This window comes from Acipenser ruthenus, chromosome 8 (assembly GCF_902713425.1).
Source record: "Acipenser ruthenus chromosome 8, fAciRut3.2 maternal haplotype, whole genome shotgun sequence".
Taxonomy (NCBI): domain Eukaryota; kingdom Metazoa; phylum Chordata; class Actinopteri; order Acipenseriformes; family Acipenseridae; genus Acipenser; species Acipenser ruthenus.
In genome coordinates, this window is record NC_081196.1 from 53,979,952 (window position 1) to 53,998,376 (window position 18,425).

Genomic DNA, 18,425 nt, shown 5'->3' on the forward strand with positions numbered 1-18,425 from the left:
ATAGTGAAATAATGAGGGTGCATGACAGTCTACTAGCAGTGTTGTGTTGCGCAGTTATATTGAAAATATTGGGCTTTTTTGCTGGGCAGAAACATTTGTGTGTGCTTTAACTGGGGAAGAAAGAATGCTTTAATTTTTAGGTCCACATGCCTTTCTTATATGTGGACAGTTAGCAGTCTACATCATGTAACCTCCCTATCCTACCCAATGCCCCATGTGGAAGAAATTCACCACATTTTAATTGTGATGAGCTCAATATAATGCTGGTGCTAATCACTAATGATTAGAGAGCAGGAGGTTGAAGAATAAGCTTGTTTAGTCCAAACCAAATTGAGCATATTAAAGACTCTGCTTAAATAAAAAGATATGGCTTAAAACAACACCAAATTTTAAGGTTTAAAAAGAAAAAGCTAAGTAGCCAAGAATACTCTTCATCTTACAAAAGTAGGGCACCAAGACAAAGCATTCTACTGACAGAATGTAATTTTGTTTTAATAATTCACATACAGTCAATAAATGCAATGTATTTTTTTTTTTTATAAAACAAGCGAGTAAAGTACTACCATATTAGTTAAGCTAATGTACAACACATTTTGATGAGGATCCCACTTTAAAAGAAAAAAAGTCCTCAATGTCATAAAAAAATGAAAATAAATAAAAATACAAACTTCTTGCAATTATAATAAACTAGTATACTTTAGTGGTGTATTATAAATTTCGAAATCAGCAGGTTTCCCTTTGTTTCATTGATTGAGTACAGCACATGAATCTAACCAAGAATAGTAATGTGCAGTCTACGACAGTATAGAGAACAGTTGAATTATTTAAGAATGTAGTTGGTTTTCTTGCAGCTGTTGTCAACACAAGCCCTCTATTTAGCCCGGAGCACAACACACTGCACTGTATTTATAGAACTGAAACAGGCATGATGACATTGGTATTTTTGGCAGCTAATAGTATGAATACAAACATTTGTAAGTGGGCAGCACAAAAGCTGTTTGTACAAAGTTGATTTTCAAATTCAATGCAACAATGAAGATATACTCATGGTGTTATATAACAATCATTTTTCATGTTTAGCCACAGGAATCTGTAAGGACAGGCTTTTCATTAATGGCCAATATGCACAAGATTACGTCTCCCACCCCAGCTGTAAATACTCAATTCGAGCTACCAGTATTATGAGGGTACTGTATGTCACCAAGAACTATACATCTACAGTACACATATGTGAAAATGTAAATATGGCACTTATACAGACAGGGTCCCAGATTCAGACTCTGCAATACCTACTGTGTAGAGTGCAAGGTGTGTCAGGCCATTGGGAGCTTACATGTTCAAAACTCGGTCATGCCAAGTTTTCACTCCTGCCATCTTGGCTCGAGACATATTTGGGAAGGCTGAATTGAAATGGCCTTTCCACACAACAGGCTAGGGAGAGAAAATCCCTACTGGTCAAAAGTCAAAAAAAGGAAAGGCAGAGACTAGTCAAGTTGAACTGTCAACTCCACGGTTCTGTATTTTGGCAACATCTCCTTGTGAAGAGATGCGATTGGATAGACAGTGGCAACAGAGGTTGTCCATTCATCGTTAATTCTCTTGAGTCAGTTCATAGGGAGGAGCACTGAGGTGACTTTCAAACTGAGCATTCATGATTTGACCTTCGAGTGTTGCAACCAAGGTTGATCAAAAATGGTTAAACAACATCCCTCTTGATAGGTATAAAAATGTAATGTGACAGACAGACGGACTAGGATATCAATTCATAACTTGTGTTTAAGAAAGTCTGAACACATTTCATCACAATTGTATTAGCGGTCACTACATGGTATGTAAACATTTAACTGACATAGGTAAACACAGGTGCTTCCACTACTTTGAGAAATACGGCAATTCAAAATCCTAACCACCACCTTAGTTTAATTTGTTTTCATTAATTGTAATATATACAGGTAGTGAACAAAAAAAATGCAAACACCAATGTAAAGTCACTTAATAGGGCGTTGGGCCACTATGGTATCCTGCTCTGTGGCATTATCGGCGGACCGTTCTTGATGAAACTGGCTGCTCGCGCCCCAGGTTGAAATTTGCAGTCAATTGATTGGCAGTTGCTCGCCTGTTTTGCCTTGCACTTCGAATTAATGCACGGATATCACAATCCTGGAGTATGCGCTTCCGCCCACTGTTGCCCTTTGCTGATGATGTCTTTCCCTCGGAGTTCCATGCCAACATCACCTTAGACACTGTTGCTCGTGAAACATCAGTAAGTTGAGCTGTCTTGGTCACTGAAGCCCCTGCCAAACACGCCCCAACAATCACCCCTCTTTCAAAGTCACTGAGGTCTCTCTTGTAGCCATGCTAGCCATAATTATAGGCAACCAGGCCTGTCCAGCATTTTTCTACATGACACTAAGCATGCTGGGATGTTATTTACTTGTTTAACGCATGAGCCACACCTGTGTGGAAGCCCTTGCTTTCTATATACTTGATGTCCCTCATTTACCCAGGTGTTTCCATTTTTTGTTCACTACCTGTGTGTGTGTGTGTAATATATATATATATATATATATATATATATATATATATATATATATATATATATATATTGTAAGATAGCGGGTTGTGAGAGACAGCAGGGAGGGGGTTAAAACCTCCCTGCGAGAAATGCACCTTTTTGTTTAATTTGTGTTTCATTGATTTGTTAATTGTTTTATTATTTAATTATCATCCGCACCTGGGCGTTATTGGAAATTAGGCCCAGGTGCGGGGTTTAAAAGAAGAGCAGGCAGTCTGTTCGGGGCTGCTGAGTGGAAGGAGGCAGAGAGGTGCGCTGTCTCCAGGTAGCCAAAGGAAGAGAGAAAGAAAAAAAAGTAAGTGCGGTTTGAAACCGGTGTGTTTGGAGAAGGGCGGGTAAACAGCATAGCTGTCCCGCGTTAGTCAGGGTGTTCCTGCAAGTCGAGTTAGTGCTCAAGAGGAGCTAGGTGTTTGTTTTGCTTTTGTATTTTGTTGGTGTTATTTTTGTGTTTATTAAAAATATAGCGCGTCAGCGCTTGAAAAATCCATTCCTGTGTTCCTGGGTCAAGTTCTTAAAGGGGCAACGAACCCGAGTGAGGGTGAGTCCTTCACAATATATATATATATATATATACTATCATTGCATCCCCAGAACCACTGCTGCTGTGAGTTAAGTATCTCTCCTCAAAAGTTGCAGCATCATGTAACGATTCCCAGAATCCTCCTCGCAGATGCTTCTGTAGACAGCGTAACCAAGGTGCCAGAGCACTGTTGTGATGAGGGCACAGCATCCCACTGCTCTGCTATGACATACACACCCCCACCTTGTAACTGGTCCCACAGTGGTGAGGGGGTTGTATTTTATCCACACTGTGTTACATGGTGGAACGGTATTTTACACAAGTCACAGCAAGGTCATCCTTGCTGATTTTCACGGAATATCTTCCCCTCTGTGCTGTGCAGTTATAGATTAATTTGAAAAAGTGCAGCGGCAGCTACATAGTACATTCAAAGTCGACACAAAGGAGATATAGAGGTTGCATTGCTAGTTTATGATTAAGATTTTAAATTCATGCTACTGCTTCCATATTTAGACTGGTGGCTGGCTGCTTTATTCATGCTAAATAACAAATCAATAGTATCTTAAATCATGCAGCCTTTAAACAATCTACCACTACTATGACTACTTTCTATTATCTGGCAATAATGGATATTACATTTTTTGTGAATCAAAACAGACTATCGAATGTGCACAGACTTCTTGTTTGAAGCATTTTGAAATCCCATGATCAGTTTGACTCAGACATTCAACATGATATGCTCATTAGCCAGAAAGGACAGAATGTCAAGTGTTTTGTACCTCCAGGGCAGACTTTTATGAGTTCCTACAATCCTAAAGGAGACACTTTTGTAGGTAAAAAAGGTGGGTTATGGTCTACTGACTCGTTTTAGCAATCCACCAGACTGGCAAAGACAAAACAGATGAAGAAATCTGCAATTGAAGCAGCATAGAATAGGAACAGATCAAAGAGCTGTTTTGCCAATGACTGTTTTGTTTATTGTATTTATTTATCAGGGACACATACAATTATAACATAAGTGTCACTTACATGACACAAGCTGCATTGCATTTTCAATTTAGCTAGTAGGCTAATTTCCATTGGCAGTCCCCATGTTGCATATAACACATTTGGTACAAGATATACAATGCTCTAAAATGTTTCGGAACAGATAGTATATTTATGTTTGTTTATTAGCATGGTATTTTAGTTTTATTTTAGATTTTGAATATTTTAATTCACCTTTTTTCCTGCTGGTCCATCCAATACCAAAACAAACAAAAACAAAAGGCTAGCAGCAATGATTTAATTTGCATCATTATTATTCATTTTTAAAACTAAGCAACATTATTTCAAAATAATGTGGCATTAAATAGGCCATTGTACTACAAACTACCATGTGGGTAAAAAAATAGCACATGGCACTGACAGCTGGTTTCACAAACTTCCTAATTTGACCTTAGGTACGGCAGTTAAAGATTACTGCTAATCACAAGGCCTGTGAAACCAGCAGTGAGGTTGGATTTCTTGCATATTGTAGCTACAATACCTTCTTTAAAAGCCTGTTCCCTGGATACAATACTGTATTTTAAAACATACTGTACTTGGGGAATTAAGTTAAGAAAACACAACTTTTAATGGCAATTTATATAAAATAGTGTATCTCAAACTATTGCATGGGGTTAATTGTATTTTCTGTTGGATAAAACAAAACAGAAATGTGTTAAGTATGACCTAGCATTGTGTTAAGGTACTGTATAGTCTCTTCTGGGGCCATGGCTTCAAATCTCAAGATTTGTTTTTCAGAAAAAATTATAAAATGCAACAAGGATGGTTTTCTTTAAATAAATAATATATATCTGTAGAAAAACAAGGTTAGAATAAGGTAAATAAGCCATAAAAAGATGTCATATTAACAAATATGCCAAGCTTTAAATAACTGGGGCCCTCTTTTTTATTTAGTAGTTTCAATGGTCAAATGGCCAAATATATCTTTACACTATATGCCTGATCACTTTATTTCAACTTGTCTGTTTTTGTAGAAGAGAGTCAGATATATTATACACTGGAACAAGTTAATCAGTTTATTTTAGACAAGAACCTTATATTATTCCTACAGTTTGCACTCTGTATCAGAAAGCAAAATCACCAGAAAATGCAAATCAACTTCAAATCATGCAAAAAAAAGAGGCTAGGTTTTGTTCAGCTGTATAATGTAGCAACAAAGAAAAAGTTCCTGCATCACATCCAGTAGATTCTTTGTTTAAATGCCAACAGCAGCTGACATTACAGCTTTGGCTTTTCTGGCAAGTTGAAGTCTTTTGGTACAGTGGTTAAATGCTTGTCAAAATTGTCCAATTAAGCCAATGGCATTGTATTTGTCAGTTTCAGCTGCATGCCTGCCATTTCATTGCCCTAGTTCATGCTTTATCTGTTCAGTTAGCCACTTTTTTTCCTCATTCCTTTTGCACTGGCATTAAAGCTACAATCAATCATGTCTCTTTTATTCACATTTGGGCACCCACATTAAACCACATCTTGAACATGACCACCTAAATAACTAAGAAAAAAATATCTCACATTGTGACATTTCAGATTTAATTGAACTGAAGCTGTCCTTTTACAATACGAGTTAGAAATCTAATGCAGATTTAAAACGTGTGCGTCAGGCAGGGTAACAGAAGAGGACGAAGACCTTCTGACATGGACAGAAAACACAGATTGACCAATTAGCTGCACTTGATACAAATTACATCTTTTTCTTTCCAGTACCTCTGTAAAATGGTTATCCTTAAATTCGATCAGCTGCATTGCGAATAAGAAATCAATAAGGTTTGAAGGTGTGAACTGGAAAGTTTATTTCCTCTGTTATTCATTAGTATACTCAACTGAACTTAAATGAAAATCAAAATAATGTAACAGTACATATATATATATTTTTAAATTCATACTTCCTATTAAATTGAGGATTAAATTGTCCAATACGTTGGATGTATATTTTGAAAGCAATACAAAATAAAACATACACCAAGTACAAGTCTGATTATTGATACATAGAAATATTTTAAAAATTCATTAATTTACCAACATTTTTTTTTACTCTATTTTTTGACAAAACTTGACCTTTGGTGATATTTCCGGTTGTTCAGCTGATGTCATTTTTGGCCTTTCGAGTTCAGTTACAGAGAAACCATTTATCTTGAAAGATGGAGACTGCTGATGATTTCATCTATTCTTTCAAGTTTAAAGAAGTGCTGGATTAAAGCAAATGAGTAATAGGTGAAGTAGGATGACTCATGAATGTACTTGTGAGTTCAAGGCAACTCAGCTGTGTCAAGTCAAAAAACAAAATGACCATGTCAATCTAATAGTGCATTAAGACATTTTAAAAATATTGTGTTCATAAATGCACAACAGCATTTTGATTTTCAGTCTGAACTGAGAGCTGAGAATAAATTGTTTTCATAGCACAGTATGGACTCAGGAAGCTACAGGAGGGGAGTTTTATTCACTTCTCTACTGCAGAAACACCCTGAAACTCCACCTTGAGAAAAGCAACCTCTGCAGAATTGGCTCTGTGTTCTCATTCTGCGCCCTCCTGGTCTCTCTGAGCCTACGATAGTGTATGAGGAGCCAATTAGTTTCACCACCTGTCATGGCAGTTTAGTGATGTGGACATCTGTTCAGTGGGATCTTGGCCAAGATCACTGGAACCTATTTCACTTATATCCCCCAAACTACACCACAGAAATACCTTTTGATATCTCCGACCTAGACCTGTATCTATCACAATGAAAAGGAAACAATATGCTGTTACAAAAAGACCTAATCCACTAAAATCTTATCATTTTCTTAAAAGAGGATTAACTTTTTTTTTGTTGTTGTTGTTAAATGTTTATAATTTAAAAATAGCAATCTATAACTGTATTTAAATTTAATGGGCAAACAATATCACAATATGACCTAGACAGGTTGCATAAATCCACTACAGTATCAAGTCAGACAGGACAAGATCGTAAATTGACAATGAAAATCCTAGTTTTGATAAATCATTTTCATGTGCCAAGATCAGCAAGCCATTGTACCAACACTAGTTTGAACTACGGAAGTTTACAATTAGCCTACTTATTACACATATTCAAATACTACTCGTGATTGATTATCTAATTGATTTATGCTTTGTTTGCACTTTCTGCAATGCTCCCCTATATTTATATTGGGAACCCCCCCCCCCCAAAAAAAAACAAAAAAAACACTTTTTCCCACTGTTCAGAACCAGGACATATCAATACTATACACACAAGCAGTGCATGCCACAGTACATTCATATTTTATATACAAATGCCTTTGCTTTATTATTATTACAGTATGGTGAGGGTGAACATATCACTGTGTTTAACTGGATGTGGGGAGATGACATTTTATGTATTACTGCATCTTGGATTTAAAGGTTAATAACTAATTAGAAAAATCCTCAAATTTCAAAGCCCTACTAACAACCCCATCTGTTCCTAAACACTTTCTTTATGCTGCCCCAGCTGGTGTTTCTTACTTGTGGTGCAGGCCTTGATTTTGTTAGCTGAAGCAGACTGAATAAAAAGCTTGCACTGTGCTGTATTCCACTTCTCACAAGACTCCTCTTTGTAACTGATTTAGTTTAAAACATTTCTGTAATTGGGAGGCAGGAAGAAGGTAGAAAAAACCCCCTGTACACTAGGAATTTTAAAAACACACTATTTATGTAAAGGGAGAATTACAAAAAGGCACAGTATAGTACATACAGTACATTACAGTTGTAATTTTATCATTTTGGCTTTAATTCAGCTTTTTATTGTGCTTTCAGTGCATTTTGGTTTTGGAAATTGACCAAATTTGAGAACATTTTTATATTTACACCTTTTACTATTATTTCCTTTCATTTTGATAAAATAACAGACAGCTTCACTGAAGTATATTAGATTACATTAAAAAAAAAAAATTATATATATATATATATATATATATATATATATATATATATATATATATATATATATATATATATATATATATTATATATATATATATATATATATATATATATATATATATATATTATATATATAATGCCACAATACCCCTTTTTTTTTGGTTCATCTTGCAACAGTTAGTAATTTACTATTTACTTCACTGGGCATGCAGCATTTTGAGACAACAGTGTTGCATATGGTTTAGAGGAACCTGACCTGGAGTGATTGGCACTGGATTGGACAATTGGTCTATAAAGCACAATTACAAAACATAGGGCCTCCAGGTGAATAAGACCACATACATTATTGTTATTGTTAAAGAGTAGTGAGGCCACATTATTCAGATTTTTTGTAAGCATATATGGCCATTTCTTTCTTGTTCTTACAACTTCATAGGTGGATTTTAAGTACATGTATGTATTTCTGAATGGATTATCATTCGAATTGCTTTGTCGACATTTCTCTTAATATGTGACAGTGTTTTAATGCAAACATTTGAGTTTCTTAAATCAGCCTTTACCTGGCTTTGAAATCTTCTTGTCCCACCTACTCTACATTTATATAGACAGAGAGTAGGTGGGACTGGCAGAGTTGAAAGGTCACACTGTCACATGCTCTAATTGAATGAGGAAGACGGTTCTGTCAAGGAACTTCAGATTCTCTAGATCAGCTCAGTGCAGTTCAAAGCCAGATAATGGCTAATTTATAGAGGAAAAACTAACAACTCCATATTGGAGCAACATAACCCGGAACCACTCAATGATTAAACTGTCAAATATTAAGACAAAGTAATTCAAATTACATGTGAAGCTCCTTCCCTTACCTTTAATAAAAGTATATTTACTCAACCAAGACTTACCCAGCATTGAAAGGGCAAATGAAAACCCACTGCTGGGGAGTTACCATGGAAACCCTACCTTCAGCAACACATACAGCCAAGATGCAGACTTGTATCCAGTTGCACAGGATGATGTCCCTTCCTACTTTAAGCCAGAGTGACCGACAGATGGAAGCCTGCTGCATTTTTGTAAAGAGTGCAAGCAAATTCCCCAACTCAGAACACCATCAGAGTTCACAAGGTCAACACACTGAGGCAAAACACTTTTGTAAGTCACTCTAATTGATTTTGGTCAGAGTCAGCAGCAAAACACCAGGGAAAAGCTAGAACGAATTTCACCCATATCATTTCTGTTTCAGTCACAACAGCACAGCTGTGGGTCATCGTTACTTCTGTATAGACTGAAACAAGCAAAATCATGTGGGTGAAATCAGCGCTTGGAAGCAGAAGAGGCTGTAAAGCCCACTTGGGTCATTTCCTTGTAAGAACAACTTTAACTTCAGGGCAGCATCAAATGGTTCCTTGTCATTATTTTGTTTTTAAAAGAAGTTTGTGTGTTGCTAGTGGGGGTGATGGGGGGGGGGGGGGATGTCACTTGTTACAGATTAGGTTGTAGATGCTCCTTTGAGAAATCCCATATTGTGTTCACTGCAGCCTAATCCAATGCCTAATTTTAGCTGTAACAAATATGAAGAGCTGCCCTAATGAAAAGCAATGGTTTAGGGAAGCCGGCCACATAGGCTAGCCGTCCTTCAATACTGGGCAGGTGTAGTGGTACGACCCGTATCTTCTTACTAAATAAGAGAAAACTTTCAGGGCATGAAAACAGCAACCTTGTTTGAACAAGGCAGGGACAGTTCTGCTTCAGTACTCCTTTTAGGGATTAGCGACAGCATTTCAGTCACATCAAGAAACTAAAACCATCAAAGACTCCTTGTAAACCAGTGTATCTGAGAGAGCAACTACAAATCTACTAGTTGAAAAAGTATTATCAATAGTTTTACCCCAGTAGTATACACAGTATTAGTAATCATTTTGCACTTATCTGCCCCCTATTTTACTGCATTTAATCCTGTACTTCAGAATATTGTAATCTGCCAAGTTTTTAACCTGTAGTATTTTGTACTTAATCATATCCTGATGTAACTATCACTATTTAATCATATCCTGATGTAACTATCACTATTTAATCATATCCTGATGTAACTATCACTATTATCTGCTGTATTATTGAATTGTGGTTTGTCACACTTGAACAAAAATTATTGTATTTCTTGCTCTTATTGTATTACTTGTATTGTAACACTTGAATGTATTTGTATTTGCTTGCGATTGTAAGTCGCCCTGGATAAGGGCGTCTGCTAAGAAATAAATAAATAATAATAATAATAATAATAATAATAATAATAATAATAATCAGAAGAGGAGGGCATTAAAATGCATTGCAGTCAATGGGAAAGTCCCCTAAAGGCATCAAATAGAGAACTACTGTATGGATTGAATTTACACATTTTAAAACATTACTAAAATTCTCTCTCATTATTTTCTTATTGAACTTTTAAAACAGCTTTCTATACAAAAAGCAGAACAGATTACTTAGATTAGTGGTGTCTTGTGATTTTTTGGAGCCGTTGCCCAGGAGTAAACAAACACGGTAGTAAAGAAAAAAAGCAAAAAAAAAGCAAAAAAAAAAAAAGCAGTCTGCAGTCGAAGAAGCTCAACATAAATTTGGAATAATGTGCTTCACACTACCGCAGGAAGGGAATCTGAAGGGCTGCCATCACCACTCTAAAATGTCCTCTTACATTGACTCCTATTTTATTTTATCCTTAGGGTTTTGGAGGTTACAAAGCAAATTTATTTTATACTATAAACCTCAGGACCTTCATACAACATTGAGCCAAATCAATCCAAAGGCATGAATTCCGTCTTTTCACAATGTGCTTACAAGCTTCACTTTTGAAAAATAACTAAAAAAGTATTAAGCTGAACTCAACAAGAATCAAAAGCCTAGAGTACATGTTAGGTAGTGCTATAACTGAATATAGAACACCTGGACATTAAAAATGTTCTTGAACAAGGTCCTAGTTAATTAATTGAATCCTGTTTGCTCTTACTCGCACAACCATAGCCTAGGGATCCTGGCACCCCACCCACCTCAGACCAACAAGCGTCTGGATTTTTAAACAGCAAACAATGATGAGGGTAACAAATGTTGAAATTGTGGTTGGAGAGTAAAAGGTCAAAACATGGGGAGCAGAACTTGATTTGTTGTTTTTTAGGGAGAACAACCAACTAGTGTTACCATAATGAAGCCTGGATACAACAGTCCTTATTAAGAGTCCAGCAGCTGCATTTTTAGGTGTAAAATATCCCCAGAAACCCACTGTACATTGAACAGACAAGCACAAACTAAGCTGTGTCCAAAAGTATGCCATTCTTCTTAACTAGAGGCCAGGAAAGTCAACAGGCCCCACAATTACAGATTGGGTTTCAAAGGGTCATTTTACAGGCACTGCGGCTTTTCAGCAAATCTAGCAGTGGTTTCATCCACTTGTGCTTATAAACCCTTCTCTTCTCTTTGCAAGTGACAAGCCAAAGCCGAAACTGTCAGTCACAGAAGTGTCAGTATCAGAGAAGACTCTTCATGAAAAAGCAAAGGGCAATACGAAAACAACAGGCCATTCAGTGAAAGGCACCATGGCATCACCACATGACTGTGGTATTTGTACATCTTCCAGCCAGATAATGTCCCCCCACTATCACTTGTCAAAAGAAAAGCTTTCTCTCCTTTCCCTCTATGCCTGTGCTCACTGCCTGAATTCAAAAGACGCAGTCATAATAAGGTTGTATAATCTGATCACAGCCATCAAGGTCACATGATAGTTGTAATGATGGCAACAGATATTATCCATAGTCTTTTGCTAAGCACTTTAGCTTTAGCTCTCGGTTACCAGGGCTTGAATTTCAGCGCGGGAATCTCGCATTTTCCAAGTTGCTCCCGCATATCTGCAACTTTCAGTGCGGGAAAATCCCACAGAGATATATGAAGACACCAAGCTACTGTATTTTTCATCCAATTTAGAATGCCTGAAACGCTCCAACAATCTCTAAAGAAGTGGGTGTCAGTGACGAAAGTAGTTCTGGTTAAAATAAAAAAATTTTAAAAAGTAGTGCTGGATATTTTAAGTGCCGCAAGACTTTATTCTCTCATACGTGATTCTCGGCTGCTATCTTTAAGCATTCTAGAAACTCGGTACACTGCAGTATAAGTAAACAGTTTTGAAAAAAAAAACTCTTAAAACTCCCATTCCCCATTCATTTTGGGGCGCCAGTGCTTACGCACATATTACTCAGGCACCGTAACAGCCACCTACCTGGTTCATGACTTGTTTAAAAGTACAGACTTGGGGCTTTCCAAAGATGTATCCAGTGTATGAGGTGTAGGATATAATAACCGGAACTACGACTGCCTGAAGTTAAGCCTCTCGTCATGTGACAGAGTTCACAGGTTTCGTTTTGAGCTAGGACTATATAAAGAACGATAGGAAAATGATGTCACAAGTGGGCGGAGTTAGTAAACAGTGGAGCCATGTCTGGAGCCCGTAGAGCACTTTACAGTGTACTCGCAATGCTTTTAACGTATTCGTGCTTGCCCTGGCAAAATGTTTCTTGACAATCAATTTAATTTGCAGAAATAACAAACAAACAGTCAGTCACTTTATATTAACGATATTTTGTATTGTTATTTAAAAAAACACCGGTATATCCTGGTGCTGCAAGACAGCATCGCCGCAATGTATTCAGTACTGAGTGGACTCCACAAATGGTACCTGTAATTGAGTACCGAACTGCATCACAGGATTGAATGTCCTATCCTTTCTATAGTCCTAGGTTTTGAGTCTATTGCTCCGTCATTGTAGCACCTAGACTGAATGGGGTGGTATCGCTGGAAAGCTTAGAAGCTCAGCCCCCCCCCCCCCCCCCCCCATTTTTTTCAACCTTCCGTGCAAACTCAACTGATACGAACGAAGGGTTAAAACTGCCTCAGTTCAGATTAAAACAGACCTTATTTAACATAAATCAAGCAACTGCTGCTAGTACATTTCTTATGAGTAAAAATGATGCAGTGGTTGCAGTTAAGGCAGCAGTGGATTTTTCCTTTACAAGCCAGAACAGCACTATAAATGCAATATACTAAACACAGGATTTCCAATTAAACACATAAAAAGCTTCTTTTTACAAACTGTAATTGTTAATGGAGTGAAAACCAAGATGTGTTAAACATAAATGAAATTATGCCTATTGATTTTATTATATAAACATGTTAATTTTAGGGTTGTTTCTGTAATTCTTTGTGAAATACTACATGTTGTTTGTGAAAGCTTGTGCGTGTTGGTATGGACAGGAAAAGACAGCATTTTGGTAGCCTACTGATGAAGCATGAGATCTTACAACTGTGCAATATAAACGGTAGCCTGCTTTTTTAAAAGAATGGTCAAGGCTTTCACACATTTATCAGTGCTGTTGTCAGTCTCTATGCAAAAATGCCTAAGGTTAAGCTTTAAATGACAAGAATGGCATATTGCATTGCAAGGGCTGGTTAATAAATAAATAAATAAATATACACAATGATAAAGCCACACTAACATGCCTGCAGAAGAAAGTATTTCAAAATATTTGAAATTAAACACCTTGAAGTATATATATGTATATATTTAAAAAAAAATAAAAAAAAAATAAATCACCATTACACACAGGTAAGCTTGCTGTGTTATGTTAGAATAAACAAATGGTACTGGGAAATGTAGCACTGTACAGTATACTGTAAATATGAGCTAGTCTCAAGACAAGAAAGTCACTCGCTACACATTTCTAAAGAAATATTGTATAGGACAAACAACTGTGTATACTGTAGTATACATTAGCCAATATTTTAATTTCTTTCTTTTTTTTCTGCTTTCAGATTCCAGAACACAAATCACACTGCACAACACTCTTAGCAAGGCCAATCTCCCATCTTTGTTATTTTTTTCAGAAGGAGAAACCTATATTTCAGTTTCAGTTCTACTGGAAGAGGTTAACATAAAACATAGGTCTGACATTCCTTACCTTAAGTGAGTCGAAGCAGGCAATAACTCTTCCATTTTCAACCTGGCAGCTTTTTGGTGGGTGTGCAAATTTGCATTCCTCGTCGGTACGTGAACAAGTTCCTCTCTGAAACTGCCGGCACACTTCCAGCGTCAGCCATTTCGTATCTCGCATCGAAGTTATGTTTAAAGCCATGTCAAACTTTTAAAGTGAACCAGAAGATTTACAGAAGAAACCAAATTTGTTTAAAAATAAATAACATTAAAACTTCACTAAAATCACAACATCAAGAACAGCACTTGTGTTCATAAAAACTTTAGGCTCTGGAATTTCATAAGATCTCAAAATGAAGACAGTAGACAGATCTACCAACACTGCAGCAGCATTGGGAACAGACGATTTATCAGGACAGCAGACTCATCAATCAGTTTTTCCCCACTACTCGTTAGGCTTCTGGCTGCAGAAAGGTACATGCTCAGTGGCACTCTGGATTGATATAACGTCTGAGTTTCTTGATTGTTTCGCTGACAGTGTCTAAATAAAGTTATTTCAATGCAATGGCACTCCTTGATAGAATATTAATTGTTTGCTGAATGCTTGCTGGTATTGATTCAATTCTGAAACCACATCAGCTTTTTGTGCTTTAGCAGCGTTCCTCTCACAGTAAATCTTTCCACTTCGTTTTGTTTAAACGCTGGAGTCAGACAAATGAAATGGAGGGCAAGTTGTCACAGTTGAGGTATCTTCTGGCACAGCTCTGACGAGGGCACTGTCTAATAAGGAACATTAAGCTTTAAAGAGACACAGTCTGAAGAAGCAGCTTTAAGTAGGAACGGCATTTGAAAAGGCACTTTGTTTTGTCATTGATCTGTTTGAGGAAAAAGAAAAAAAAGAAAAATATGTATTAATAACTATACCAGGAGTTTGTTTATACTGTCAAAATATTTAGCACCCACTATACGATAAAGCATTTGGTATTAAACTACCAAAGAAAAGGATTAACCTACATAATGGAAACAAATGAATAGGCACTCAAAATCATTTTCTGCCAAATTATACTTCTGCAGTTACCTGTAACCTGCAACAAAGTGCTCTGAGAAAAGGTTATGACTTTTACAATTATATCACAAAACTGTGTTGTATCATAAAAAGATATATGACACAAGACTCCCAAAATCATTTCAGTATCTTTTTCCATACACTCCCTGTGCAAAAAAACCCAAACATTATTTATTTTAATTATTATTTATTTTTTAAAATTTTTCTCCCATTTTGGAATGCCCAATTATTACACCGTGTAACAATTTTTTTTTTTTTTTGCTTCCTGGGTAGTAAGTGGTATTTCCTAATTGCTTATGCCTCAAAAGTATAGAAAATGGTTATTATTCCCCACAAACTTTGCTTTTGTGACCAAGACAGTGATATTTTGAAATTTACCTATTTTCCAGAACATTCCAGATAGATTCAGTGCTGAGTAAACTTGGAGTAACTTCTAGAACTTTCCAGTAAAATAAATAGAAGTATAAATACAGGGGCCTTAAGCCCACCAGTTCAGTTTAGTTCCAGCTGCCTAAGTGGATATATATCTGCATTTTTCTGAGATGGCATCAAGAGGCTGCAAGCATCCAGCAGACGCATTTTGCTATGTCTGCGGCCAATTTATCAAGACAAGAGCGAAAAAGTACTCCGTGGAAGCATCTGCTGAGATGTGTGAGGCCTACAAGGCATATTTCGGCATGCCTGTCGGGGATCAAGACAAACCCTGGGCACCTCATTTCACCTGCGAGCACTGCAAAAAAACTCTGAAAGGTAAGATGGACAATTGTTGCTCGGAATTTTATGTTATAAAATTTGTTAATTTTTAAAATTGTAAAAGTTTTTAATTTTAAAATGTTTTACAATTTTCAATGTTATTGAAAAAATATATCATATATGAAAAATGTTGCGAGAATCTCTTACACATTAGTCATGGGTGAAATAAATGTATTTTTGTAGCATGGTACAGAGGGGAAAAGACAGCCATGAAGTTCGCTATGCCAAGAATTTGGCGGGAACCCACTGACCACTCAAGCAACTGCTACTTCTGCATGGTGGACCCTTCCAAGCGGACCGAGTTCTCTGTGGGGAGGAACAACGTCAAGTGGGAGCCACTGGTGGACCCCCGCAAGGTGCTGATGCCACCACTGCACATCAAATTGGGCCTTATGAAACAATTTGTCAGAGCTATAGATAAGGAGTCGGCAGCCTTCAAGTACCTTCAAGACTCCTTCCCTAAGCTGTCTGAGGCAAAGGTCAAAGCCGGTGTCTTCGTCGGACCACAGATAAAGAAGATCCTGGAGTGCAATGAATTCCCCAAGAAGCTCACTAGTAAGGAGAAAGCGGCTTGGAACAGCTTTGTCGCAGTGGTTCGGGGCTTCCTGGGCAATCACAAGGCCGAAACCTATGTGGAGCTGGTTGAGACTCTGGTGAAGAACTACGGCACAATGGGCTGTAGGATGTCCCTCAAAGTCCATATCCTTGATGCTCATCTTGATAAATTCAAGGAGAACATGGGAGCGTACTCGGAGGAGCAAGGCGAGCGCTTCCACCAGGATATACTGGACTTTGAACGCCGCTACCAAGGACAGTATAACGAGAACATGATGGGAGACTACATTTGGGGGCTGATTCGTGAAAGTGATTTACATTTATAATCGTAAATCTCGAAAAACTACTCACTTCTAAATCTTTTGTAGTCATTTTTGTATTACTTTAGTATAAATACATGTTAATTTGGATTCATATGTTGTTTTTTTCTGACTTTATGTGAACGAAAAGACACAAATTCGTCCGTTTTCTCATTGGAAATAGGTAAATTTCAAAATATCACTGTCCTGGTCACAAAAGCAAAGTTTGTGGGGAATAATAGCCATTTTCTATACTTTTGAGGCATAAGCAATAAGGAAATAACACTTACTACCCAGGAACAAAAATTGTGTTACATAGTGTGATTATTTTTCTCCTTCACCGCAGCGATTCCCCACACAGTTCAGGGACCTGAGGCTCAGTGGGCGTCCTCCGATCCCATGAGCTAATCGGTGTCTTTTTACACCCAGGAACTCGAGAGCGGATGTCCACAGGCTACCGGCCTCTGGAGGACAAAGACCAGCCCAGCAAATCTCCGCCCCCAAGCTCACTCAGCACCTGGCCTGTAGGGGTCGCCGCAGAGCGGTGAGGAGAAACATTCTAAGCCGGATCCCACCTCCCCAACCCTGGGAGCGCAAAAACCAATGCAGGCCTCCCCTGGAGACCCCAGTGAAGACCGGCTGCCTCGCACAATCCATGCATGCCACGCAGCAGTGCTTTTACCAGGTGAGCCATTCTCAAACGTTAATTCTGTTTTTTTTTTTTTTTGTTTTTTTTTACAATATCTCAACTGGTCCCAAAGGAATGCCTGACATAAAAGTACTGCAGTCACACAGACTAACTAACTGTACTGTTAATCCCCTCTGAATCACGGTTACAACAACAAAAGCCAAATAATGAAAATACATTTACTGTATGCTACTGTAAAAAGACCATACGGACACCATTTTAACATTCCTTCTTGGTTAATTATGTGGCCTCCCTCAGTTCAGTTGTTTGTTACCCACATTAAATCCTAGTGCCTGTGGCAAAGTGCCCCGCCCCTGTGTGCATTTGTGTGTTCTGTGTATGTATGTTGCGTGCGTATGTTAATGTTGGTGTATAGATTGGTACACGGGATATAAACGGGTCTGTGTTTCACGTGTGTTTAAAAAGTATAGATTTGTATTTAGGCACGGGATTGCACATCACGCACGTGCATTTAAAATATAATATGCGAGCACGGGGTTGCACAGAATTAATTCACGTGCTGGGATTCAAGTGAATAATTAATTAGTAATTGAATCCCAGCACAACAGTATATATAGAGACACATTTTCACTCACTGGTGGTTTGTGTTCAGTGAGTGGAGAACGGGATTGGAGACGGAGGTAATAATAATTAGAAGAAGAATAGTTAAGTGTTTTCACTCACCGTGTTTGTTCGTCTGTCTGTCCTGCACCGTCTGTTTAGTGTTTAGTCGTTTTGTATGTCTATTTATTTTGGCTATAGTGCCGTGTCCAGTGTTTTTGTCTGTTCCAACCTTTTATTTTCTGTCTGTTATTAAATGCTGAGCGCGATCACGCGTTCAGCCTCACCAAAACCCCATCTCTCTGTCGTTTGTGTTCCTGTTTCTGGTCTGACGCCACCCACTCCGGCCGTCTTTGTGACAGTGCCTCTCATTTGCATGTCAGCAGGTTGAGAGGTGCTGTATGCCATTTGCATTTTTTGTATATGCGCAGCCAGGGGTTAAAAACGACACTTCACTGCTGCTGATCATTACTTTGTTACATTATACACAAGAGTGCA

At 37.7% G+C, this 18,425-nt stretch overlaps 1 protein-coding gene across 7 annotated transcripts in view; it reads right to left on the reverse strand.

The window, feature by feature from the left end:
• The window catches only part of LOC117406611 (muscleblind-like protein 2), a 54,521-nt gene that overhangs the window by 18,775 nt on the left and 17,321 nt on the right, over nt 1-18,425 (reverse strand). For all 7 annotated transcript variants that reach the window (XM_059029286.1, XM_034923142.2, XM_059029289.1 and 4 more), the window contains exon 2: nt 14,034-14,880. In XM_059029286.1, coding sequence (XP_058885269.1) covers nt 14,034-14,207 — 174 coding nt within the window. In that variant the 5' untranslated portion in view covers nt 14,208-14,880. The remainder of the gene's footprint in view (nt 1-14,033; nt 14,881-18,425) is intronic.